The sequence below is a fragment of the Indicator indicator genome, chromosome 7 (assembly GCF_027791375.1).
Source record: "Indicator indicator isolate 239-I01 chromosome 7, UM_Iind_1.1, whole genome shotgun sequence".
Classification (NCBI taxonomy): domain Eukaryota; kingdom Metazoa; phylum Chordata; class Aves; order Piciformes; family Indicatoridae; genus Indicator; species Indicator indicator.
This window is the reverse complement of record NC_072016.1, coordinates 5706749-5734100: the sequence shown is the minus strand read 5'-3', so window position 1 is coordinate 5734100 and position 27352 is coordinate 5706749. Positions and strand designations below refer to the sequence as shown.

At 41.3% G+C, this 27352-nt stretch overlaps 1 protein-coding gene across 1 annotated transcript in view; it reads right to left on the bottom strand.

The window, feature by feature from the left end:
• The window catches only part of ABLIM1 (actin binding LIM protein 1), a 124121-nt gene that overhangs the window by 85244 nt on the left and 11525 nt on the right, over positions 1 to 27352 (bottom strand). Inside the window, exons 2-3 of the mRNA XM_054382205.1 lie at positions 15265 to 15399; positions 952 to 1135 (exon numbers count right to left, since the gene is read on the bottom strand). Of these exons, the coding sequence (XP_054238180.1) occupies positions 952 to 1058 (107 nt within the window). The 5' untranslated portion in view covers positions 1059 to 1135; positions 15265 to 15399. The remainder of the gene's footprint in view (positions 1 to 951; positions 1136 to 15264; positions 15400 to 27352) is intronic.

The following is a 27352-nucleotide window of genomic DNA, read 5'->3' as shown; positions in this document are numbered from 1 at the left end:
CTGCTGTCAGGTGCTGACTTCCTGAGAACTTGGCTGTCCTATTTCCCTTTGACTGTAAAGCAACAGGCTCTGTATTTTGGGTTCTCCTTCTCTATGAAATCTACCTACATCTCTGTCTGATGCTCCTTATGTGTCCCTCAGGCATTGCATTGAAAGTCCATTTCACTTCCAGTGCTCAGAACCAGAGAAATTAACAGCCTGATGCCCATCCTAATTTCAGCTTAGTATATAGTAAATATACACAATACTTAGGCCTGTGTAGAATCATGATGGCACCACAATATCACTTTACTTCCACTGCTCAAATGAGGAGGCTATGAGAGCATGTGGAAGATTCACCAAGCAGTCTTCTACATTCTAAATTAATAATCTTGAGTTTAAACAAAAATATAAGTTGAAAACGGGTCTTTTGTCCTACTCACATGGCCTCAGCAAACTTTTTATTCCACGTAGAACTGAAAACTGGTGACAAGAAATAGTATGTGGGAAGAAGTGGGAGAATCCTGGTTGTCCCAAAGCCATGTGTTCTTACATGATGTGAAAATGAGTCTCCACCATGTTTTCAATTGTTTAACTGTTCTTGTAGACCAAATGGCTTCTCCACTGTAGCACCCAGAATTTTGCCTTGCCTTACTTCTCCCATCACGCTGGGCTGATCACCTGAACTCAACTCAGCCTATGTCTATCATCTCACCATGTAAGCCTGATAGGCATTCCTTCCTATGTGAGAGTAACTTTGAGAATAGAGAATGACAGGTAATAGCAAAACTGTGTCCCCCAAATAAATGAGTGGTATTTTGAAGACCCTTCAAGTTAGACTTCCAGTAGACCTGTTCTAGCCAAATGTTCCCCAAAGAGGAACACATCTCGAGACTTGTGTCTCATAGTGATGCTTTTCCCCATTTTCTTTGTACTAGGTTCATGCTATGTTAGTTGGGAGGCTTGACTTACTTGCAAACAGTACAGGCAAAGCAGCTTGGATGGTAGGTTTTTCCCAGAGCTGTCACTACTTCACCTTCCACGAACTCCCCACAGCCATTGCAGCGGGTGCCATACATGCGCTGGTAATCCAAGGTGCAGAGGTATTCCCCATTCTTGATGAAAAACCCTCCTTGTGCCAAGTCACAGCCACACACTGGAAAAAGAAAAACAACACCATCACATCAATAGATTGGAAAAATACATGTCAGTAACAGTCTCTGCTGCCAACAAATGATATGACCCCTGTGGTCCTGCTCCTTACTATCAGATTTTTGCTCTCTCCTCCTGTCACTCCATGTCTTGACACCACAGAACATAGATGGTATTCTCTGGCTCCATGAGAGCTTCTAATAAGCTGTTCCTTGGAGGAATCTACATAATCATAGCTTTCAAGTACTTGGTCCTTGCCAACACCTCATTTACCTCACATCATCCAGTGAATCATGTTATCAGAGTTATTTGCACCAAAGGAATCTTGCTTTTATGTCTGGGACTGGAGGTGAGCAGAAGATATAATTTCATAACTAGTATATATTTTACTATTCTATACATTAGCACACACTTTTCCTGGGGGGGGGGGAAAGTGGTTTTAGAAGCTTTCAAGGTGCTGATTCTTTTTGAAGCAATGACTATTTGAGAAATGTTGTATGGTTCCTCCAGTCCCATGATAACACTGAGCTGCTTCACCATCGCTGCATGAATACTTCTCCGCCATCTTAAATGAGTATGATCTTTGAAATGTGGTTTTACACTATTAATTTAGAAATGGGATTTTACACTATTAATTTAGACATGTGGTTTTAGACATAGAAAGCTGCAGTGAAGAGACAATCAAGTGTTAAAAATCTGACCATATCTCCACTATATGTACACCTCATGATATATGTAGTGAAGCTATACAAAGGTATATTGGACACTGCATAAAGAGTATCACAGAATGGTCTGGAAGGGAGCTTTGGAGGTCATCTTGTCCAACCCCCTCTGCACTCATCAGGGGCATCCTCAACTAGATCAGGTTGCCCAGGAACACAGGAAAATTCCTCAGTTTTGTAATGCAGTCCCGAAGTGTATTTGTTACACTGAACTATACTCTTGATTTCTGGGATACTGATCCTGACCCACAGCTATTGAATCATAGAACCATAGGACGGCCTCGGTTGGAAGGGACCCCCGAAGGTCATCAAGTCCAACCCCCTCTGCAGTCAGCAGGGACATCCTCAACTCGATCAGACTGCCCAGAGCCCTGTCCAGCCTCACCTTGAATATCTCCAGGGATGGGGCCCAAACCACTTCCCTAGGCAACCTGTTTCAGTGTTCCACTACCCGCATGGTAAAGAACGTGTTCCTAACATCCAGTCTAAATCTGCTCTTCTTTAGTTTGAAGCCATTTCCCCTCATGCTATCCCTGCATGCCTTTAGGTAAACAGTCTCTCTGCATCCTTCTTGTAGGCCCCCTTCAGGTACTGGAAGGTTGTTATTAGCTTTCCTCAGAGCCTTCTCTTCTCCAGACTGAGCAACCCCAGCTCTGTCAGCCTATCAGCAAACAGAGTATTTTGCACCTGTACTCTGAATAAATAAATGTTCTAACAACTACTATTTACCTCTGAATGCCTAATCTGCACAGGTCTTGTGTTTATCTTTTACATGCTGTACCCCTTGTACTTCATGGATTAGATAAGCAACTCTAATATTTGCATATAGACTTGTGGCCATGTTCAGCAATACTGGGAAGAGAAATTGTATCAGTAAGAGGGTGAAGGACCACTCAAGGATTTCAGAGACTTGGCAGTTTTTCCAGCTTATTCATCCAAACCAAAACACATCACAACCAGGTGCCTGTTTTGCTTTAAGAAAATATTCATAGTGCTGCATTGGCATTTCTGGTCAGCACAGGAGACAGAATGCAATCCATCCTGTAGCAGTCGACTCCTACAAAGAGAAAATGCCACGGGAAGTGGGAGACTGAATTTCACACTTCAGTTATAGCTTGGGTTGAACAAAATACTTGAATCTACCTACTTTATGTCCCACGGCATCAAGAATATTCCTTGCTTCACGTTCCTTGCTTTAAAAAGTCCTCTTTATTCACCTCAATGAAAAAGCATAAAATAGGAGCTGTCAGATGAATTCTTAAATATACACATGGCTGCTCCCAGGCATTTTTGTTTCAGCCTCTCCTGCTGCTTGCTCCTCTGTATACTGCTGCATCTGTGTAATTCAGTAGGAGAAACTACTCTTCACAGCACTTTGGGATGCTAGCCCAACTCTTCTTCTGCAAGCAGCTCTATCTCATCCCACTTCATAACATTCGAGTACATTCAGATCAAATATCAGAAATATTTAATATCAGAAATATGGTGATCAAGGAAAAATAAATAAGCGGTATTCTAGGTCCCCAAAGAGCTATTGAAAAATTAAATTATGAAAGATCATTAAGGGAGCTGGGTTCAATTCACCTCTATGCCACAAATTGCAAACACTGTAGTGGGCACAGCATTTGTTCCCTAACCCCCTTCTCTGATCCCCCCATTACAATGGGCTAATATTTTATTAACTACCTGCCTTGAAAATTAAAATTCCAAGGTGTTTGGGGCAGGCACTGCAAATTCTCTATTTGCCTGTGGCCAAGTCCTGGAGGCCTAATGACACAATTAGAAGTGTTAATATTCCATGTGCAATCAAATTACATTTCATGGTGGCATTAAATCCACAAGCAGCCAAAACTCAATTATCAGTGACTTGGGAGAACTACAGATAACTATTGTTACAGCTCTAGTGTAATGCTGCAAAATGCCCCAGGCTGGTTTGCAGATAAATCTCCAGAAAACACCTGTCTCATTCTTCTGTCCTCTTCTTTCAAAGTAATGGTACAATATCATGTAACCATTTGGAGAAAATACTGTGACCTCTACACCAGGACACCTTAGACTCTGCCTGAGTCAGGGACCATCTAGTCATCTTCCACTGGAGGTCCAGAGGCAAAATCTCAGCCTGCTTACAATTGGTTTGCTTTTCTAAGTTATCTTTCATGGATCCTTACAAGTAAGTCATGGAGTAACTGAGAAGTCTACTTTCGTGTCAGGGATTACTTCAGTATTCAGACTGCCAGATCCTTTGGTTACAGTCTATGAACTGGAATACTGTCATGGAGTGGTCAACACTAGATGTTTCAGAAGCTGCTATATTTCATAAAGAGCTATGGACTGCTCATGTGCTTATGATTTAAATTCCAGTTTGTAATTTAGCTTGCAGCTTTAACATCCAAGTTTATTTATTTCAGCTTCAAGCTGAAGGCACTCAAGCATGCTGCTGAATCTCCCTCAGAAGCTGCATATACGAACTCTGTCTCTTTACTGTGGTCCCCAGTTCTGCCAAGGAGTGGTTTAGTCTTCACAGCCCTCTTTATCTGCCTAGGCAGGATGATCAGAAGTAACTTCCAACGCAACCTTTGCTCTATGTTCTGAAAATTCAGCTTCATTGTACCATACAGAGGTCTGTGGCAGATCACTGCTTGCAGAACACACTACAACTTTTGATTGAAAGTGTTCATGCACTCACAATCATTAAGCTACCCTTTTGCATAGCCACAGGCATTCAAGCCTGGCAGCAAGAATGAAGAATAAAATCATTTGACAAGTCTTCTGAAGATAGTGATTACTGTTATTAAAAAGAAGCTCCCTCTATTGCCCTTTTCTTTTGCAAATTTCCTTTCTATCCGATCACTCTTTGTCAGTAACTCAGAATAAGGTAAATTCTCTCATACTGGCAAGTCATGAATTCAGGCACAAGCAGAACTGCTTATGGTGTGACCCAGCAGCAGATTCATCATCTTTGGTGTACTCACAGCAGGAAGCACACACCAATCTGCAAGAATTAAAGCCAATTCCTGGCAACCCCACATTACAAGGGTTTTTTGCAGTCAATTTAGCACATGTGTTCCTATCACTAATCACAGCTTTAGGCTACATGGGCAAAACAAAGGTCACCCACACTGTTAACATCCATGGTTGGGAAAGTGCTGTTTCAGGCAGCTGCTTTCACTTTGAGTCAGAGATCAAATCAGAAAGGATGAATATGACTGCATCCACATTTGGAATACAATGATGTGTACAAAGGAAGGGATTTAAACAGTTCTGGTTTCTTCCTTCTCCTTTTTGCACCTGTGCAGAAGTCATGGTTCTGACATCAACTCCCCTCAAGCTCAGTACGGGCAAGTGCAGAGTCCTGCATCTGGGGAGGTATAACACCAGGCACCAGTACAAACTAGGGGTCCTCCTGCTGGAAAGCAGCTCCATGGAGAAAGACCTTGGAGTCCTAGTGCCCTTGTGGCCATGAGGGCCAATGGCATCCTGGGGTGCATTAAGAAAAGTCTGTCCATCAGGTCTAGGGAGGTTCTCCTCGTCCTCTACTCTGCCCTGGTGAGACCACACCTGGAATATTGTGTCCAGTTTTGGGCTCCCCAGTTCAGCAGAGATAGGGATCTGCTGGAGAGAGTCATACAGAGAGCTATGAGGATGATTAAGGGATTGGAGCTATGAAGAAAGACTGAGAGCCCTGGGGCTGTTTAGTCTGGAGAAGAGAAGGCTGAGAAGGGATCTGATCAATGTCTATAAATATTTGAGGGGTACCAGTCTCTTTTCAGTGGTGTCCAGTGATAAGACAAGGAACAGGTACATGCTAGAACACAGGAGGTTCCACCTGAACACAAAGTGAGGGTGACAGAGCCCTGGAGCAGGCTGTGCAGAGAGGTTTTGAAGTCTCCTTCTCTAGAGACTTTCAAAATCCACCTGGATGATTTCTGTGTGGCCTGACCTAGGTGATTCTGCTTTGGGCAGGGGAGTTGGACTGGATGATCCCTGGAGGTCCCTTCCAACTCCTACCATTCTGTGATTTTGTGATTGCCTTAGCACGTGTTTATGGCCGCTGCAGAAATACCACAGAAAAGATGGATGAATTTGATTGTTTATATGAAAAGGAAGAACATCTACCCAGAACTCTTCATGCCATGAAGAGCAGAGGCAATGAAGATAAACCAGGTGTAATCACTATGCACATACTATAAATCCCAATAATGTGATTTAGGCAATTGCTGTGCTACCAATATGTCAAAGAAAATGAATAACAAAATGACAGTTCATAGGAAACATCAAATTATGTTTTTTTTGCTTTTACCTATATACACTGATGGATAAAAAAACAACTTTGAAAGAACTGCTTTGCAGTGATCCACAAATCATGTTTGAAAAGGCAAAAGGCCACAGGTATTCTGTAAGCATCCATCACACAGAAATAGTTGCACAAGAGAATGACATTTCCCCAAGACCATTCCTGCTCAATCCAATGGAAGAAATTCCATTTTACATGACCAGAACCTCCCTTCTGAAAGAGAAAGACACTGGGGAACATTTCTGTTTCCTGAGGTACCACAAACATAGAGACCACAAAAAAAACCCAAAACAACACAAAAACACACACACACAAAAAAAAAACAAACCACCAAAAAACACCCCAAAACCCAACCAAACAAAAAAACCCCAGCATTTTACTTTAAATGAAAAAAGAAAACCATTATCTTCGACAGCTCCTGGAGGATCTCAGCCTTTTTTTCAGTCTATATATTGTATACCAAATGATTTCATATTCCAAACAGATGATCCTGCCTGTCTTGTGAATGGAATTAGATGCAATAAAGTCCTGCCCTACCACTGTGTGGAAAACATCAGCCTGCTTTTTTTTTTGCTCTTGAACTTCTCTCTGGAACTTTATTTTGCATCCTTGAAGCAGAAAAAGCTTGGCGATACTGTCAGTGCTGCTGTTAGCTATCAAAGCTACAAGGTCTGTGTAAGCAAGTCTGAGCTATTATGACAAAATACAGCTGCTCAGGAGCAATCCAATTGCCTGTGATCTCCAAGGGACAAGGACCATTCCCAGACTGAGTCACTTCCAAGCACTAACGGATATGGTGATCAAGAAGACGTCAGATTTTTTTCAAAGTGAACAGAAGTAGGATTTGATCCTACTTAGTAGTAGGTAGGATTTCCACAGGGTCATTTTCAGTGAGTTGAAAACCCAGGCCCTTAGTAAAATAAATCCATGCTGATGTTTAATAAATATTGTTTCAGTGCTGAAGAAACAAAACCACACAAGCAGACTCTGAACATGGGTCTCAGTTTGCAGAACTGAATGCTCCTCATTACAAAAAAGTCTAACGATCTGCAGCATGCATTAAATGAGATGCAAATCCAATTTCCTGTTAGTGTTTTCTTTCTTTCTTGTATTTCTAAGCCTTGCAGAATAATGGTCCCTTTCTTAAGCAGGGAAATATTCATACAACATTTATTTCTTAGGACATAATGGGTTTCTTGTTAGAAGGTAGAAAGGAATTTGGCAACGCTTCAGTTTATCATCTATATCTAAACAAATATACAGGAAAAATCTTTTCTTTCCCTAAGAGAGCTTAACAAATCCTGTATTGATGAAAACAGGGTTCATGTTCTTATTAAAGTTTAAAGTTTCCACATTTCAAGTGACCTAAGTCTTTCTCTGACTTTGTTTTATTCCTTTTAATTTTCTTGATGGTCTAACCTCTAGTTCTTTCAGTCATTTCAAGAATGAATGTACATCAAAGGATCATCAGTAGACCACTGTAGAACAGAGAACTGCAGAAGCCATGCTGCAGCACTACCATTGCAGCAAATAAGACACCACTGAGAAAGTGCATCCAGCTTTTTGCAACAGCTGTAATGGAGATCCTGATAACTGTCACACACCTGTCAGTGGAGATTTATTTATTTTTTTTGCCATACACTGATGAGAGATGCATTTTGATCCAAGCTCTTTGGAACCAGCATTACCAGTGGTTCTGGAATCCCTTCTCATTTCAACAGACTGAATTTAGAAACAATGCTGGGCAGTCAAAAGAGCTTTATATACATCAAACAAATACAGGTGATGTTAAAATCTGCTTCATTAGCTAGTCACCAGTTGGAAGAAAGGTTTAGCAACTAAAACACCTCCTGAGCAAAAGATGAGACTTCATTTCTCCTGTCTTCTCCTAAAGTGGTCTGGGATCCTCACAAGAAGCATTCTCTAGCCTTCAGCCAGGCCCTCCTTTTCCTTTGAAAAACTTTTACTCTTCATTTCAGATATTGTCTGCATGGCTACTCAGTGTCACTTTCATTATGACACAAGTAATTCTCAATGGGATACTTGAGTGAATCCCCTAAAAATTTAATACAATCGTTCACTCAACTGAAACTACCAGTCACAGCCAAGTTTCAGATGAGCTGTGTTTTAACTTAGCTCCCCAGTCAACACTGTAACAATGTCTTCAGTCCTACAAGATCAGCTTTCTTTGGTTTTCTCTGTAATACTGGAGACAAACAACACTGCACAGGGAAACTCCCCTGGCTGCATCTGAGATGCAGCTATTTTCAGTCTTTCCAGCAACCTAGCAGACAACAGCTAGTACCTGAGCTCAACAATAAGCAAGCAGCCGCATAGAATGTACCAATATGACAGCTTCCCAACTAAAATATCAATGTTTTGTCCATCACAGTGGAAGCAATGGCAAGAATCATTCAGCCATTTAAAACGCCTTTCACATTAAACTAAACACTAGGTGGAGATCAAAGTCATTTACAGGTTGGTGAGAAATGAACCTTGAAGAAAATGTAATCACTGGGAAAATGTCAAAGTTCAGCCTGGAATAGCTTGGCTGTAACTATTTAGAGGAGAGATCTCTCTAAAACCACTATAGATAAGCAAACCAAATATGTAAGAATAGAACAAAACCAACCTAATCCAACCCAGGCAAACGAAGGATGCACTGACAAGAAACCCAAGCAACTGTGCATCCTCTCTTAAGGATGCTTTACCCCAACTCATCAAGCACCTGTAAAGCATCTTCCTGGCCCTCTACTTTCAATGGGACCCAGTAGCTTGTTAAAATCTGACATGGCATCTGTCAGAATTCATCACCATCAGCCAAGCAGAGCAATTAATTTCATTTCCTGTCAAATGCTGGGTCACTGAAAGAGACCTCAGGCCAGCTAAACTAAGATCAGAGTCAATAAATGCCTATTAATAGAATTAAAACTCCAAGAGCAAAATGAGGAGCCACTTCAAAATGGGAATTTTTCCTTGTCAACATTTAAAGCAAAAATTAAGGATCTGTTGGTTTAAATGAAAATTGATAAAACAAATTGGAAAAAAATTCCAAGTGAAAGAGGAAATGGCTACTGAAAACGTGAATGAGCAAGAGAGGGTCAGAGGATGGGAGAGCAGTGTGAGATAGAACTATGGGAATAGTCTGAGCCCTATTGTCAAAGCCTGTGCACCTCACCCACTGTGTCTCTTCAGCAAGGGGTCCTGAGGAATCCTTAACACAGACTGTTTTCCATAAGTGTGGAGGGTGACTGGTAGCTATCACCACTAAAGGGCTGGATATAGTTTAAAATCTACTGCACTGCTGAAACAGTCCATTGCCATCCCAAAAACACTAATGAGACCAAGCCCTCCCCACTGCTTACGAGGTATGGGAAGGTGAAGGGCATTTTGCAGTAATGTATCTTACAGCAAACTTCCCAGGCCCTTGCCTGAATCTGAAGTGAAATATCAATCAGAACCACTGAAAGAAAGAGAGGCTTCAAGACACAGCAACAAACACAGAAATAGCAGTTATTCTCACAGGTGCAGCTTTACCTGCTACCTGAAGACATGAATTCACATTTGATTCCCAATTCCTACCACAGGAGGAATTTTAACCATCATTAGTTTCCCAGGAATAGCTCCCTGGACTTTCTGCACTGCTCAGACCTGATTTCCTGCTCTTTAAATGTGTTCTTGCTGTCCTGCATTAGGTCTCCTTGTGGACAGAGGTAACGTGTGTTACAGATCAGAGGTGTGACCCCTTTTTTGCTTTTTCACTTTATTTGTTTAATAATCTCTTCAGTAACTAGGATTTCTCTTTTATTTAAAATCTCAACTCACTCTTCCTCATTCCATTCCGTGGGATTTTTGTACCATGGATAAAGGATGTGGAGTCATAATCCTTTAAGAGTTTGAGTCAGATACCTGAAGTCTTGACCATCCAAACCAGAATATTGTAACATTTCTGTCCTTTTAATTTCTATTCTGTTAGAACATTCATACCTCACAATGTTTTGTAATTGAATGATTAGAAATGTTCTTTTATTTGGATGAAAGATGAGACACAGGTTTAAGAAGGAAAAAAAAAAAAAGAAAATACAAACACTCTTGAAAAAAATCAAAAGGCTTAATGTTAAAGGCTGCTTAATAGCCAGGCTGCAAAGGGGAGTTCACAAGCTGGCAAGCAGAACCAGCATGTACTGAAAGAATTACAAGCCTGGAGAGCGTTTACATAAAGAAGGCTCTTTGGTTCAGTGATTCAGAGCCTCAAGGGACCTTGTATAATTTCCCAGTGCTCAGGAAGCAGCAGGTGCTAACCACCAGTTATGTTACCATGTCTCTGTTTCAGAAGTACTTGTGGAAATGCAGAGATCTTTTCAAACACTGCACTGGGTATCCATGATGAGAATGTCCTCATATATAATCTTTCCATCCACTGACACTGAACTATTAATAGCATGAACTACCCAGCAGCCAGCTTGCAGCCTCCTCTTGCTGCTGCTGAAGGAATCTGATGACAGATCAAAGGTCAAAGAACTAATGATTTAAAACACATTCCAGCCTGTTTATACAATATCTGCTTACATGACCCTAACTTCTTCCCAGTCCTTCAAGAAAGGAAGATGCAGTTCAAAGTCAAAGACTACAGAGCACACCCTCCCCTTTCCACATCCATCTCATTGAACCACAGATGATGTAGCCTTGCAGAAGTCATCATATAAAACAAACAGGCCTGTGCCTGGAACCTAAATATACCAGAAAGGTTTCTGGAAGCACATACTGACATGGCCTTGAAAGACATTTAACCCAAAGGTGGAAAATTAGCACATTAGTTCCATGCTGATTGATATCACTATTTTAATAGAAGCTAACAAATTCCTTTCCATGGGATACTCTGTGTCTGTGGAATGCTTCCTGCACACCAAGACTTGGCTTTGCTTACAAGTATTAAGAATATTAGTTAGAAATTGCCTTTTGATATCGGATATTGCTACACCATGTGAAATATTCATACACAGGGAAACATTTTCACCTGGCATGGCCTAATCACATTACAGACATGCATGCCACACAGTGAGGACTAGAAAACTTTAGGAGACCATCCAGATTTCTATGGCAGAATTGCTTATTTATGAGATAAAAAAAATATATATATGTATATATTTTAAAGTTCAAACTACCATGTGGAAGCTTACTGTTTTTTCCAAATATTCATACCACAAAGGCCACATTATCTCATTAAGATAATGCAACCAATCTCTACATGTACCAAAAATCAAGCTATGCCAACTTTTATATTGTTACTATGAAAGCCTAGAGCTGGATCTGTCAAGCAATACATTGTACTGCAACCAGCATGTCCTTCTGACCCAGAAGATAAATCACAGGTTTAATAATAAAGTCATATTATAGCAATTTTGCTAGCCTCAAAGTTTCCTCTCCTAGCACCTGCAACAGGGTAAAACAAACTCTAATCACTTGGCAATGATAGGGAATTATCATTTGTATCAGATCACAGTTTAAACTGAGATATTAAGGTCTGTTCCTGCACATTGCAATTTAGGGCCTGATCCCACACACATTTACATGTGTAACAGACATTGCAGTGAAGAATCTTCCTTTTCCCAGACAAGTTATTAATTTACATAGATGCTTACAAAAACAACTTTATACTTTTTCATAAGCTACTAATTCATTCTTGTTAATGCTTAATAACAGAGTAAAACAATGAGGTCTCCAGCTCAGTCTATTCTCCCTCCAACCTCCTTATCCAACCCTCCCTCCTCTCAGCCTACTGCTTCCATTGCCTGGTATAGCCATTAACAACTTGGTCAGAGTAGTGCACTTCTGGTGAAAGAGAAATGAAGACTTATTTAGTCAACTGAAAGCAACACCAAATCAGATTTAACTTAAATTTGTAACTCAACAGTGTAATTCCTTAGCAAGGTAAGTGCCTGTGTTATAAACCATCCACAGACAACTGCTCTGAATAGTGCTCCCTGAGCTGCACTCCTATAAGTGTCTTATCCCTGCCGTGTCCATCATTCCCCAGTTAACTCCAGCTCTGAGTCAGCTGCTGCCCTCTTGAGATTCTTTGCCTATCGAGAGGCTGGCAGACCTCACCTTCTGGGGGACAGGCCACTCCATTTTCAGCTCTTTGCTTTTTTTTTATCAGCTTTTATCTGGAGCCACAAATAGCACTAGCCAGCCCTGTCAGGCAGATAGGATGAACCAGCAGCACAGGCTGGGTTCTCAACAGGCAGGGAGTAACAGGGAGCTGCATCTTCTCATGGGGTACGGAAACACATCAGTCAGTGGAGGTTCCTTGTCATCTTTGCCATTTGCTTGTCATCTGTGTCAGGAAGCAGTTACTCTGATCTGAGAATGATTCCAGAGATGGACATGGCACCAATGATAGGGGAAGACGATTGTCTGATCATATTACATAACACATGTCCTGAGCTGGCTGATGCAGCGTGGGGGCTTAAGTCACCCATGTTCCTTCAGTGTAACAAGCACCACTGACACGCATGCCAAGCAGTCACGGAGTGCCTATGCATCCCTGGCATAACCTAGGGAAGCTGGACTATAACACATCCAGTACACTCAACAGTATGATATGCACAAACAGTTGAGAGCATGGATAGCAATTAAAAAACAAAAGGAATCAAAATTCAGAGCGAAGTAAGAACAGGATCACACTGAAACCCTGCTACTATACAACAGTGTGATAGATTTATGTGGAAATTGATTTTTTCCTGCATCTTCGCTAGACCTTCAGACTGCCTGTGGGTAAAAGCTTAAACTTTTTCAGCAGGTGTGACAACAGTCAGACAAGTATGAGCTTACTAAAGTCTGTCACACTGCGGATGAGCTGGAGTCTCAAGAGCAAACTTTAGCCTACTGAAAAGAGAAAGAGAACCAAAACACCTGTAGATGCAACTGATATATTCTGGTCCCAGTATCAATTGTTTCCTCTAGCTAAAAACATACTGAGGTCTAACTCCAGCTCCTGTGGAGTCACAGTCATGTCAAATTAAAACTCCATTAGACTCAGAAAAATCCCACTTACTTGCACAGCTGTGTCCTACTTGTATGGTCAGAAAACATGAAATATAAGTAAATAACCATATAGTTTAAACAAAAACTGCATTCACTTAAGTATGAGAGGCCAACCATAAACAAGTTCTGCAGCTCAGGCATAAGGTACAAAACAAGACTTGGAGCAAGCTCCCATACACCCCTCTTTCCTTTTTCTCAATGAAAGACAAAAGAACACAAAGACAACACTCACTTTCTGGTAAATCCAACTAATAAGGCACAGATTGAATGAACAATAAGAGAAAAGCCTCCAAGATTCATTACTGGCCCTCTGAGTTCAAACTGGCTGTGCAGAAACCAACACTTTCACCAACCACAAGCAAGGAAAGGAATTGTTTTTCCAGCACTCAGCTTAAAAAATCCAGCTCAGCTTTTTCCAAGTGTCATGATGTCAGCACAGCTACTAGAGATATCCCTTGTCTCCTGCTCCTTTCCTTTTCATAATGGTCCTCTGTATCACTCACTCACTGAAGGCACCTTGGGGTTGGACTCTATAATCTCCTGAGGTCCCTTCTAACCCTTAACATCCTGTGATCTCTCCCAAAATGTGTGGTCAAAGCTTCCCCCTGCCCCTTGGCCCAGCACACCCTCCACAGTGACCACCCTGCATGTTTCTCTCATATCTATCAGGGTTTTTTTTGGATGTGATTTTTGAACACAGGTATGTACTTACAGTAATCAATTCACTTAAAAGCAGCTTAATTTTCGTAACTATCTCTAATGACAGACTGCTTTCTATGAACATGTGGTTTTTTTTTTTTCAATAATAATCCAAATTTATCCAAATCCTTGAAAAAAAGCACTTAGGGAAAAAAAAAATAAATTCCAAGAGACAGAATTTTCTTAAGCTACATTTTTCATCCCATCTAAATGTACCCTAACTCCATATAGGAATATAATAGGAAATGCATACAGCACAGTATTTGAAACCAGACCAGCTATTTACACTGGATTTCTGAGTGGCTACTAGGGGTGCACTTTCTCTTGCTTTGTTTTGTGACACTCCATCCTGGATGCTTAGTGTTGTTCTATTTTTCCCAAATAAAAAACAGGAAAAAAATTCACCAAAGCAGCCAGAGTCTGATTATGTCCTAATTCACTGTTTGGGAAATATGTGAAAATGTCTACACAGAATTGTGTGAAGAAAATAAAATTGAAAATAATATTTAAGAGAGCTAAGTTGGGTTTTTCCCCCCCGTCTCTTTCAGGTATAATTATCCATTGTGTAGCTTACTCCCAGTGAATGCTGAAAAGGAAAGGAATTAACACATAAACATGCAGAATGTGCTATTTTGAGTCTTCTAGTGGCAGCAAATTCATTCCTCTCCTCCCAATAAAATCAACAATCATATAACAGGCCTTATGAGGAGAGGCTGAGGGACCTGAGGCTTTTTAGTCTGGAGAAGAGAAGAGTGAGAGGGGATTTAATAAATGTTTATAAATACCTGAGGGCTGGGGGTCAGGAGGGAGGGGACAGGCTCTTCTCACTTGCTCCCTGTGATAGGACAAGGAGCAATGGATGTAAGCTTCAGCACAGGAGGTTCCACCTCAACACAACGGGGAACTTCTTTACTGTAAGGGACACAGACCACTGGAACAGGCTCCCCAGAGAGGTTGTGGAGTCCCCTCCTCTGGAGACTTTCAAGGCCCATCTGGATGTGTTCCTGTGTGACCTGAGCTAGATTGTATGGTCCTGCTCTGGCAGGGGGTTTGGACTTGATGATCTCTTTGGGTCCCTTCCAACCCCTGACATCCTGTGATAACCTTTCTTTTAAATTGCAGATGTTTGCATATTGAATTTGTTCTGTGTGGTTCCAGTCACCTTGCTGGTTGTGTAGGTGTGATTCAGCCATTTCACCCCCCACCCTTTGCTGTCCCCACCCACTGATACTCAGGCACACTGCTGCTCAGATACCGAGCCACGAGAATATCCTGTAATTGGCTGGTTGCAGGAAGCAAGGCCTTCCAGCACTGCTTCAAGGAACATTTGCACAAGTTTACTCATTTCTAACACGAATATCAAGGCCTTACCTTTGCAGGTGAAGCATTTGATGTGAAAGTGTCTGGCCTGAACACGGAGCACTTCACCTTTACATGGCTCCCCACATTTATGGCAGTGGATGACTGGCTTTTCAGAGGGGTGGTGAGGCTCCTGAGGATGGGCCACTGTAAACCAAAAACAAACAAACAAAATTATTATTTAAATCCATGCAGAAAGGATATTTGCTCCTGCAAGTCAATCTGTGTTCTCAGACACATTTCATCATGATACAAGTGAATCTCTTCACATTTTATGCTCATCTAAAAAGTGACCACCAGTTTTTTTTTAATGTAGTCTTTGCATAAACAAGCAGTTTAAGATGTTAACATCAAGCACTGTCTCTTTCCATTGAGGTTGCCATGGAAAGAAAAGGAAAAATTCCCTCTGCAGTTTCAGTGCCACAAAGTGTTTCAGACTGCTTAAGCTTTTCTTTTCAAGATCATGAGTGTGTGTAAACCATCCAATGGGCACACAAGGCAAAAAGAACTGGGCTATTTTCATCCAAGAAAGAATGCAATCCAAAGGGGAAAAAATGAAAGGAAAGCAATTCCAAAACATGTTTTGGGAAATGAGATGAACCAGGCATCCTGATTCTGCATGTGAATGACTATATTAAACTAGAAACATTTTCATTTTGCTACAGCACATACACCAAACACAGAGGAAGCACATCTGTAGAGAAAACCAGCCATCATTATTTGGTTTTACTCCCTTCATTCTAGCAGAAATGATTCTCTACATAAAAATAAGATATAACTGAAATGACCAAAGCATCTGCAATATAGTTAAGGAGATAAAATTCCAAGTACTGGAATTGATCATCTATCCTCCAGCCCTGAGCAGAGCTTGGACAAGAACAGGAATGGCTGGTGTCAGCTTTATTGTGTATTTCATTGCCATAATAAAAGTTTTACTGCACCACATTTGGCTTCCATAAAAAATGTTTAACTTTCTGCTCAGATGTGTCTTGTGGCTGCTTGGGGCCCTAGCAGGATTGCACAGGCGTAAGCTAGAACAAGACTGAGTCTCAACTGTACTCTTTGAAGTGGGAAGTATTACACAGAGTGTTCCCAAACAAAACTATGTTCCTTCAGATCTCCCTCCCACATCCCATTCTAACAGTGGAAAGTTGTCCTCCTTGTAACACTGCTCTCAAACTAGTGATGCTCATCAGAGCACTTCAGAGAAAACACACCTCTCTACCCACACCTCTGTCTTTAGCCTACAAAGGACTGAGCGCCGATACTCCTACGTCACTCTCAGTCACTGGGAATCATCTTCACTGTTCTATCTCAGTGTTTTCTGGAACTCTTTTCCTTTCCTGATCAATTCCTGACATTTCCTCAGCCAGGTTTATGCCTTCCCCCCACCTCCCCTGCCAGGTTACTGTTTATGCAGCAACGTAGCAGATACCTTGTTCATGTTTATTACAGCAGTTTCCTCCCCTTCTTCAATGAATTTCTAAGGAAGAAGCCCCATTGCTTCATAAAGTCCTTCTACATTACTCTCCTTTATAAATGCTTTAGTGAAGAAAGGCTGCTATCATTTTGTGTTATATAAATACAAGATTTATAATAAAAAGTCCAGTGTGACTATAGAATAGAGGATGACTAGCCCAAGCCATACTTTCTGTTCTAAATCCTGTCAAACTAGTATGTCAGCTGCTATTTGGTTCTTACCACCACCCCTGTCCTCAGCCTTCAAAGAAAGTGACTGAACTCTTCTACTCATGCTCAAAATTTTAATACCTTCTCCTAATTTCAACTATTTCCTCATAGCAGTTTTCAGCCCTGCCTATGTTTAGCCCATATCTGGGGCTTAACTTGCAGCTGCTCCGTCACCTAACGACCCCTCCCCAGCAGAGAGGAGGAATTCAAAGGAGAGAGACCCACAGGCTGAAATGGATTTAATGAAATAGCCAAACAGATCTCAGTGTCAGTACAAAGTATATAAAATTATACTCAGCCCAGCAGAGTTACAGCAGTCATACTGAACAAGAAGGCAGTCCTCAAGAGCAGGAGAAGGAAGAGAAGGCAGCTCAGGAGGAACCTGAGAAAGCTCTGGGAGGAGTAAACTTTCCCCTTTATATTGAGTGTGATGTTTATAGCACAGGATACACCTCTAGGCAACTCAAGTCAGCTATCCTGGGTGACTCAAAGCTGCTAATAGCCTCCAGCCCATGGCTGGCCTAGGATTCTGTCCCAGCAAAACCAGGACAAGTCCATACTGGCAAACAGAATGCAGCTGGCAATGCCAACCAGCGTTTCAATTAGCAACTCCATTTAAATAACAGGCCAGTGAAAGCCTTGCCTTGGGTGAACCTCATCTAACAGTCTGCAATGCAACACTATTCCTGGAATGGAAGTTATTATTCTTCCAAACAAGACTATTAACTATTAACTTGTAACCAAGGAAACATAGGAGAAAAAAAAAAAAGTAAGAGGCAAACCTAGAGACAAGTGCTAACAAATTATATTCTGATGAGAAAATTCCCTCTAAGGTCCAGGCAGCCTGATGCCAGTGGAAGAAAAGGTAACAGAGTGGACTTTTAATGTTGCTCAAATGAGGATTTGGGCAAATGCTGCCTGTGGCTTATATGGTGCAGTGTGAAATTTGTACCTGTGATTTTCTAATCTCTCAAACCCACATGTTGAAGACACTTTAGTATACTCTGCATGCCAAGATCTTCTGGTGTTGATCTGAGACAAGTTTTTGCTCTTTACTAGAGAGCAAATAAATGTTTTCAAGACTGGTCTGGTGATGCAACTTCCTCCCAGTTCTGCCTTCACAGCTATTTAAATGAATACAAATACTGCTCGTTGCTAATTCCAGACTGATCTCTTAAGTGAAGCTAATTATGGTGCTTGTCTTACTAGCCTGGATTTGGCATTGTAGGTCAAGACTGAGTAATTGACTTTTGTTCTCCTGCAAGGATTTGCTTGCAATACACACAAGGCTTCCTTGTGGCAGAGGTGATCTTTATAGTTATCAGTGAGGACAGAACAGGGAATTAAAGAAAAAAGAAAAATACCTTTACAAGTGGCTTATTTAAATGTTTCTGACTGAAGTCCAGACAGCTTACTGGACATGCAAACTGTGAGGTGCTTTGGGTCTGAAAACCCTGAGATAGAAGCCTTGGCTCCTCTCCTCACAGAGATTTCACATCTTGAGATGGTAAACGTTTTGGGCTCTGCCTGCATCAACCCTCTTCACATTAAGGGCATGCTGGAGCGTATGTTCTCAGGCAGTGTGCACCACCAGCGATGGTGCCATAAGGCAATCTATATCATGACTAGGATAGCAACAGACTCCAGCCACTATAATTAGCTTCAAGACATTAGTTTAGGATCTGGATAAGCTATGTTCCAACCACTATGCCACAACAGGTCTCTGGGCTCTTTGGATGGCATGTTCCTGACTCTAAAGGACTAAAATCAGACAGTGAAGTTCAGTTAATTCTCTGAGCTGTAACCTATCAGCCTAAAATGAGGTTATCTGAATGTTTTAGTTTGTCTGTCTTGAGTGTCCCTGACTGTTAACCAGGTCTAACAGCAGTGAGATTTACCTTACTGTGAGAGTACATACAGAGGATAAGCTTCCCAAGCCCTGGGATGGATGGAGTCACCTAAGTAGCTAAGACAGTATGTCAGTCCTGATGAGTTTTATACCCACATCTGCCATGTTTCTAGAAACAGTATTCATTGGAGAGTGTGTGACTGGACAAACACCAGCTTAAGGAATTGTGTTGCCTTTAATGAAGTTTGAAATCCAAATACATTAACAATATAACTGTCTTCCAAACTAATTAACTTTCTGAAGAAGAGATGCTACCAGAGCAACACATTCTTTGTTCAGTACTGAGACTTATATTTGCCTTCATATCATAACGTTCACACTTACTGCATGAGTAGTGTAATACAAACTCAAGTCAAGTATCTACCAGTTCCAGTAAACTGGTGTGAACTGCTACTTCTCTACATACAAATCATGTCAGGATGTGATTTTTCCATCAGCTCAGCCTAACCAGTACACGGATCTTTTAGTGTAAGATTAAACACAGTGTATCTATCAGTCCAGCTCACAGCAGCAAGGTGCAGATGCCTTCTAACACATTTCAAACAAATGAATATTGTGTCCAGTTCTGGGCCCCTGAGTTCAAGAAGGACCTCAGGGAACTGCTTGAGAGAGTTCAGCACAGAGACACGAAAATGAATAAGGGAGTGGAACATCTTCCTTGTGAGGAGAGACTGAGGGAGCTGAGGGGCTCTTTAGCTTGGAGGAGACTAAGGGCTGACTTCATTCATGTTTATAAATACATAAAGGTGAGTGCCAAGAGGATGGAGCCAGGTTCTTCTTAGCGATGCCCAATGGCAGGACAAGGGACAGTGGGTCGAGGTTGAGGCACAGGAAGTTCCATGGAAACAGGAGGAAGAATTATTTCACTGTGAGGGTGACAGAACACTGGAACAGTGTGGAGTCTCCCTCTCTGGAGATATTCAAGACCTGCCTGGATGAGTTCCTGTGTGATCTGGTATAGGTGACCCTGCTCTGGCCCGGGGGTTGGACTCAATAATCTTTTGAGGTCCCTTCCAACCCCTAACATTCTGTGGTTCTGTGAAATGCCATTCCACCAGCAGTATCCAGGCTACTAAGTGAAACATTTTTTAAAACCACCTCTAATGAAACTGCTGGAGTGTCTACACTTGAACAAAGGGATGCTGGAAGCAGACCTACAGATCAAACATGTGCAACAATTTCTTTGAATATTTAGTCTTATTTTTATCCCTTCAGCACTTTTCATGATTAACTCTTGAGAGCTGCAGTACCTATAGAAATTTAAGCTGTCAGAGTCTTTACCGTTTTAGAGACTACTTACAAAAGATCAACAAAACTTTTCCAAAGTTCCAGTTTAAACTTCCAAAGCTGCTGAGCACTGCCTGAAGACATGCTTTTCCCTTTATTAATGAACATACATGAGATATGTAAAGGTGAGCCTTATAAAGGTGTATAAACATGAGGTATACACAGAAGAACTTTTCAAGATAGGGCTGAGATTTCCACTCTTACTTACAAGACCATCTTAAATGGTTAATTCATGAACAATTAATTCCTTCTTAAGCTCATTTGGGTTTCCAATAAGACCAATCAAAGTCCCATTAAATGTCCAACTTACACAGAGCAATATACACACTGCTTACTGGAACAGCTGTGGTTATATTGTCTAATTCAGGAGGGGAAAAAAAAAAGAAAATAAAAAAAACTTCAATAGCACAAGAAAAAACCTCAATAGCACATTCACCTGTGAGGAGGACAGTCTTTGTTACTGCACTATTGCTTTGTGCTAGCATCACTCCACAGACATCCCACCACAACTGTTGTCAACCCTTACACTCCCTTGTGAATCATGCAATGCTGATTTCATTAATTTTTGCAACTGCATTACATTGATGGAAACTCTGAGCAACTCTACCAGCTTGAGAGTACTCCTTACTGCATTCTCTCAAGACATCTCAAAATAATTCCACATCTACAAAGGAAACAAAAAAAAAACAATTAGGAAAGAAAAGAGATAAAAAAATACCAATAACAACCTAATGTTCACATGAAAAAATCTAAGGCAGTTTCTGAGTAAAATGAAGGAATTAATTTGCTGTGCAGTTTAATACTCTCGTCAGTCGTGCTTTATGTAGAGCAGATTATTGTACAAAGGTTTAATAGCAATTATTTGGTTTGCTGCATCAGCCAGAAAGAACCACACCCCAAACCCTTCTGAAATGGAAATTAAAGGAACTACCTGAAGAGTAACAGCTGTTGAATAAAGAAAAATAAATACTGCAGCCTCCCTCATTGATGATGATTCTCTCCCTGAACACAGAACTGTATGGAAATCAAGGATTCAAAGTAAGTGACACTTAGCTGCAGATTCCTCCTGGCAAGACTCCATGTCCCTGCTGCAAACCACTTCACTTTTTACTGGAAGTCAGAAAGAAGCTTCTGGGAAATGCCTTGCTGTGAGCATGCTGCAAAGCAGAGGTCACAGCAAAATCTGCTGCATTCAGTTCTGCTCTAAACTGAAGTAAAAAGCAGCTTGCTCTAAATTTAAACAGGAGGAGGATCTGGGCAATTGTTTTTAAACTGAATTTTGGTTATTTTCACATTTGCATGTGTACCTTCACAAACAAACCTCGAGTGATGTTGAAGCAGGTGTAACTTCAAACTTCATGCAATTTCCATGCCTTCTAGCTCCACACCCTCTGGGGTCTTTTGCACAGCACTGAGATCATGCTGTGCCCATAGCAGCACAGGCATGGGCACTATCTTGAGCGGCCTAATACAGGCAGCATGCTCTGAAATGCTAACTTGCAGTTGGATACTGTGTTTTCTTAGCTGGAGACAGAACTATTAAGAATGAAAAACAGAGCAAAGATTTAATGGCATGGAACTACTGCTATGGGGGCTTTTTCGCTTCTTTCTGCTTTTGGTAATGAAGGTAGAACATGCTAGAGATTTCCAAGACAGTAAATACAACCAAGTCTTCCTCCAGGCAGCAGTGCTCTCTGCCCTCTCACTCTGTAACACCTGACAGGGCTTTGGAGGCCATCGTTTGGAGTTCAAAACATGAAGGTTTTGAAATTAAAATCCCTTCAGTTTCTGATGCTGTCAAGCAGCTGTACTGTTACTCCAGCTGTGCAGCTGCTTGCTTGGGATGGAACAGAGGTAGGTAAGCACTGTGCACAGTACAAGAAGTGAGGAAAGCAGCTGTTCTGGGATGAAAGGCACTAGAAAGACTCCAGAGAACCAAGTTTGAGAACCCGATCTAACTTATTACTCCTTTTTCAAGCTCTTTCTGTAAAGAGTTATAAAGTAATTTCCTCTGTCTTTCTGTGCTTTTGCAGAGGTGAACATCTTTAACCTTTGGTTTGTAAAGCCTGTCTGTAGCCTGCACACTCCCTGAGGAATTCCTCTTTTGTAAATGCCCAGCACAGTGGAGCTTTGAGAAGTTACTGAAACAGCTATTAAAAAGAAGGGTTGTAAAATGCAGCATCATTTTGCTTATCTGCAGACTCAATTCTTGAATCTTAAATCTGCAAGAATCCTATCAGCTAAGGTGACTGAAGAGTGACTGAGACTGAAATCAAACCTCCAAGCTGTCAGGAAGAGATAAAGAAGTTACTGCAGTCACTAGGCACAGGTATCAGACGGGGATCTTCAGGAATTCCAGGAAATCCCAGAAGGAGGCACTCCCTTAAAGAGGTACAAGTGAGCTGCATGCCTACACATGTATGAAAAAGGGCTAAGGCAAACTCCTAGACTGTAGTTTGTTCATACTATTGCCATTCAGATCATATCTGAAGAATAATTTTAAAACTCTATCTTGCAAAGAATTTGTCTGTATTACTCCTACAAGGTGCCAATTTGTCTTAAAACTATTTTCACTGTCTATATATAACCAGAGTAGCTATTTGTTGTAAAAAAATCATAAATCTTCTGCTTATCGACCATATTTTTTAAATGTTTTCTGATATTTTCCATAAAAGTATTGCTATTTCCCCCCTTTACAATTAGCCTGCTGCTGAAAATAGCAGATGCAAACAGGCCCACAGCAGCAATCAGAGCACTGTAGGACACTATCTCTTTTGGCACTGGAAAAGTCAGTGTGCTAATCATGGTGACACAGGGTACATGTGAGAGCATACTAGCTGCTCAGTGCACTCATCCTGACAGAGCAAGGCACCAGCAGCTCTCCCCCATGATAATTCACACTCCTTTTTGGGGGGGCTGTTGGTGGGATGAAAGTTAGAGCTCAGCAAGCAGGGCAAGCACAGCAATGAGGGCTGGATCATGTTAGAAAGTCATCTAAAGAAGGACAGCATAGCCTAAGTCTGTGCTGGTTTAGATCCAGAGAGATACGACTAATCCCACAGTCCTCTCTCTCTGGTCTTAATCTCTCCTTGATTAACAAAGTGAAAACCTATGAAAACCTGACACTTTTCTATATATCCTATTCAATTATCACCATAATATGTGCTTCTCAGACTCAGTTCTTCAGCTAGAATAACCAAAGTACACCAGTTATGCCTTCAACACACCCATCACACACAAAAAGATCCAGTCACTATTTCAAAAGAGTAGTTTGGGTTTGCCATTTTCTAAGTGAGGACAAGAGTAATTAGAAATTCAAACACTCCTAAGAGTACCCTGAGCAACTATCTCATGCACATCACTTGATGTCCATCTCAGAATCTTACTCAAAAGATTAAATAGACAAAATTGTCAATTTATTCACTGCAAGTCTTCAAGGATCCTCAAGGCTGCACAAAAGCCAGTTGCTGAAGTTAGCAGAAAAAGCAATTCCTTTTTCAGACAGCATGGAAATTCTGGCTTACTGCTGAGTGGTGGTTACCCAGAATATCACTCAAATGTCAAACACACCTCTTTGCTACCTGAACAGCAACTCACGTGGGGATTTTAGCCAGCAGCAGGGAACTCTAGTTCAAGTTCCCCTATACTTCCTTTTTGGAGGCTGTCAAAAGTACTCCACATACTCCACACAGTAAAAGGAATTAAATTCCCTTTTGAGATAAGTCAATATTGGAATGCTAATTTTAAAAACCAATTCTCCTGCTGTTTAACCATGAGATTGTCTAAGGAGCACCACTGACCTATTTAAGACAGTGGTCTCTCAGATACCTTTTGGTATCTTCATAATGATGTATTGCAGTTTTGATTCATGCATGAAAACAAGGGAAGGCCTGCACAGAAACAGGCCTGTCACAAGGATCCTTCAAAACAGAATCTGCAGTAAAATCTCCCCTCAGCTACCACCAACATATCACCAAGGGTTTTGTACAGGACCCCTGCAGAAACCTGTCCTCAGACATTGTTTTTAAACCGTGGAAGCTCTGTTGCCCACACTTAGAAACTCTCCTTCAATCAAGGATCTTGCAAATGCCCATCATTCAGTACCACTTTCATTTCTTACATTTCTAAACACTTTTGAGCTACACAGCCTCAAACTAAATCCAGACAGCAGCATCCATGAGCAACATCAGCCTTCAAGTGGCTCCTGATTCCCAGGATACTTTGTAATGTACAGAGCTGATAAACCAAACATTTCAGAGACCCTACCCTGTGGTTAACTGCCCTTGTGGGCACCTAGACCCTACAAACATTTGCAGCACTTTCCTTGAGGTGTGTTGTTTCAAGAACAAACAACAGCATGTTCCAAAAGTCCATCATCTTTAATGCTATATGGTAAACAGTCTATCACAGAGAAAGCACTCATGACTGACACACTTTATAATCTGTTCCTCTGGCTAGCACTTCAAGTTCTGCAGAGCAAGCAGACACTCAAATCCACCAAATCCTCTTTTGAGGTGCCATTGGAGGGGGGGGGGGGGAAATTAAAGAAAAAAAAGGCAACTGCTTCTTTGAATAAATAAGCCATCTACTGGCTCTTGTTTCACCCACTAGTAATAAAAGATAACCCTCACTGTTCTGCAAGGCTGAATTTATATTGGATCAATTCTTTAATCTGGTAACATTTTAAGATCTGTTTCTGTACCAGATCCTGAACTAATACAAAGTTCCACAATACTGCCATGGAGATTCGACTAACATCTGTGATACGGAACTGGTGCTCACAGCACAGCAGTGGGAATTAGAGAGCTCTCTTGTTGACCTTGTTTATAGAATCTTGTCTGCTAGGCTCTCCTAGAGCATAAATGCAACAACACTGCACTTCTCAACAGCTGGCACTACTTGGCTTGACCCTTATTTTAGCACTTCTCACTTCACAGCTTTGGGGAGATTCCTCAGCTTTCCTGCTTCTGTTTTCCTGTCTCTGTGCACATAATAGCAGATAACACACACAACTGAGGTGCTCAAGGCATCTGTAGCAACTGGATTTATAGCACTGTATGACAAGCCCATACAGAAGCCAGGATTATTTCTTTTCTTTTAGTTGTCTCTTACCCCACAACACAGTTAACATACATCACAAAATCACTGCTATTAATAAAATGCTGCAGAAAACCATCAGAAAGCCTCCAACCATGGAGTTGACTTTGAGACAACACTGAAGCACTTACTTAACGTAAATCCCAGTGATTCAATTAGACTCAACAAGGTACTCTGCTGAACAGAATAAGCTAAGACAGTGCCTAAGTGTTCTCCTCAGCCAGATCCCTAGCGACCCTGAGAGCCAGCCAGGCTCAAGGAAGGCAGGGATTAGTCATCCTTTGGGGTATCCTGACTGTTCTCTAGGTGTAAAAACCAACTTTTTAAATAAATCATCCTTTTAAAATCAGTTATGGATGCCCCCAGAAACAACAAAATGCTGTTCTCTGGCTTCTCCCACCCAAAGGGCACTGCACATTTTGATTAATGGAACATAGTCTTTTTATGGAAAAATTAATGCATACCAGGGGAAAAGAATTGACTATCCTACAGTAGCAGGCCAAATTATCATCCTGATTTGCAAGTTCTTTCCTATTAAGCTTCCTACCTCCCTTCTGAAAAAAAAATATATAACCTAATGTATTTTAAACATGCATAATTTCACCATGCCAAGACTCCTTGCCTTTTGAATTCTCATCCAAGGACAACAACCATATAATTTGCAGTCTAGTCACTTGTGTTCAACCTAACTAGCAGGTCTTTGGTAGTGAGGGTGCTGCAGTGGTGACCTCTGTAGGAGGTGGCCATGGACTGCATTGGGATGGTCATTGTTGGCTCTGAGCAGCTCAGCAATGGATAAAATGGAAGCATTGCACATCAAAATAGAACCAGAGGAGCACATAGCACCTCAGGAATGACATATAGATAAAAAGGTGCAGTAATACTGAAAGGGCAGACACTCAGGAAGAAATGCAAGAGAGATGCCAGAGCACCAGAGATGTCGAAAAATGGAGGAGACACAGGAGACAATGCCAGGGCAGGAGGGCCAGCATGGCAGAAGAAATCCTGAGCCAAACCAAGTGCTCCAAGCAGGGGCAGAAAGGAAGAAGGAGCAACAAAATGAAAGGAACAAGAATGCACCAACCCCAGCCTCCTGTGTCACCCTCACCTCACCAAAGGTACTCAGTATAGTGTGCGGCAAGGGGAGTGGAGAACAGAAAGGGGATGGAGAAGCTAAGGCATGTTTTTCCAATATCTGTTTGCTTGCTTTTCTTTTCAACACCAGCATTAGTAACTAAAAGGACTAACAGTTCATTAATTGCAAATAAATTAATTTTTTTTTTCTGGTCGACAGCACTGTTTCAGATGGAGGAACAGCTTAACTGCCTGTACTGCTACCTGAGCCCATGAAGTCTGTGGTCTGATATTTAATGACTAAAACCACTAAGCCCTCCCCTCCAGTGAGATCAACAGCTAAAGTTCTCCCATTTCTCAGTGTAAAATACCTGCCATCATATCCTCAGAGAGCTGGCTCCTATATGCAGCTGGTATGCAAGGAATGTATGGAATTCCACTACTGGGAAACAGGGGAAGCCATTAGGCAAGGCATGAGAGGGCTGCACACTGTGCTTGCCTGACTCTTTGAGTATGAGTATTTCTACCCTCATTTGAACTAAGTGCTATTTACAAAATAAATACTAAGTCCAGCAAACATGCAGTGCCTGAGCTGGCATCTCCTTGGTTATTTTTGTTTCTCTCACTATCAATGTTGCACACCAGAACTGCAATTTGAAACCTAGTATTAAAAATAAATTTAGAAAGAGATATATGTAGCACCTTAAATTTGCCAACAAAACCATAATTCCTTTGCAGCTGTTTTCCCTTTAGAAAATAATAAGATGTTTATAAGATATCCACCTACCCCTGGACTTTCCCACACCCCCCCCCCCCCAAGTAGAAGTAATTAAAAGTCAGGACTAAGAATTCCTTGTCATAGCTGTGAAATGAAGTAAAAGAAACACTCTGCTCCAAAGACTTCTAATTCAAATAATCAAGGCAGACAAGAGGAATGTTCTTATCCTCATTTTACAGATTAACACAAGGAGAGATCAAATTACTTCCCCAAGGTGACCTTAAGAGTCTCTAACACAGAACTGCTCTATCGTTCAGTACTTTAAC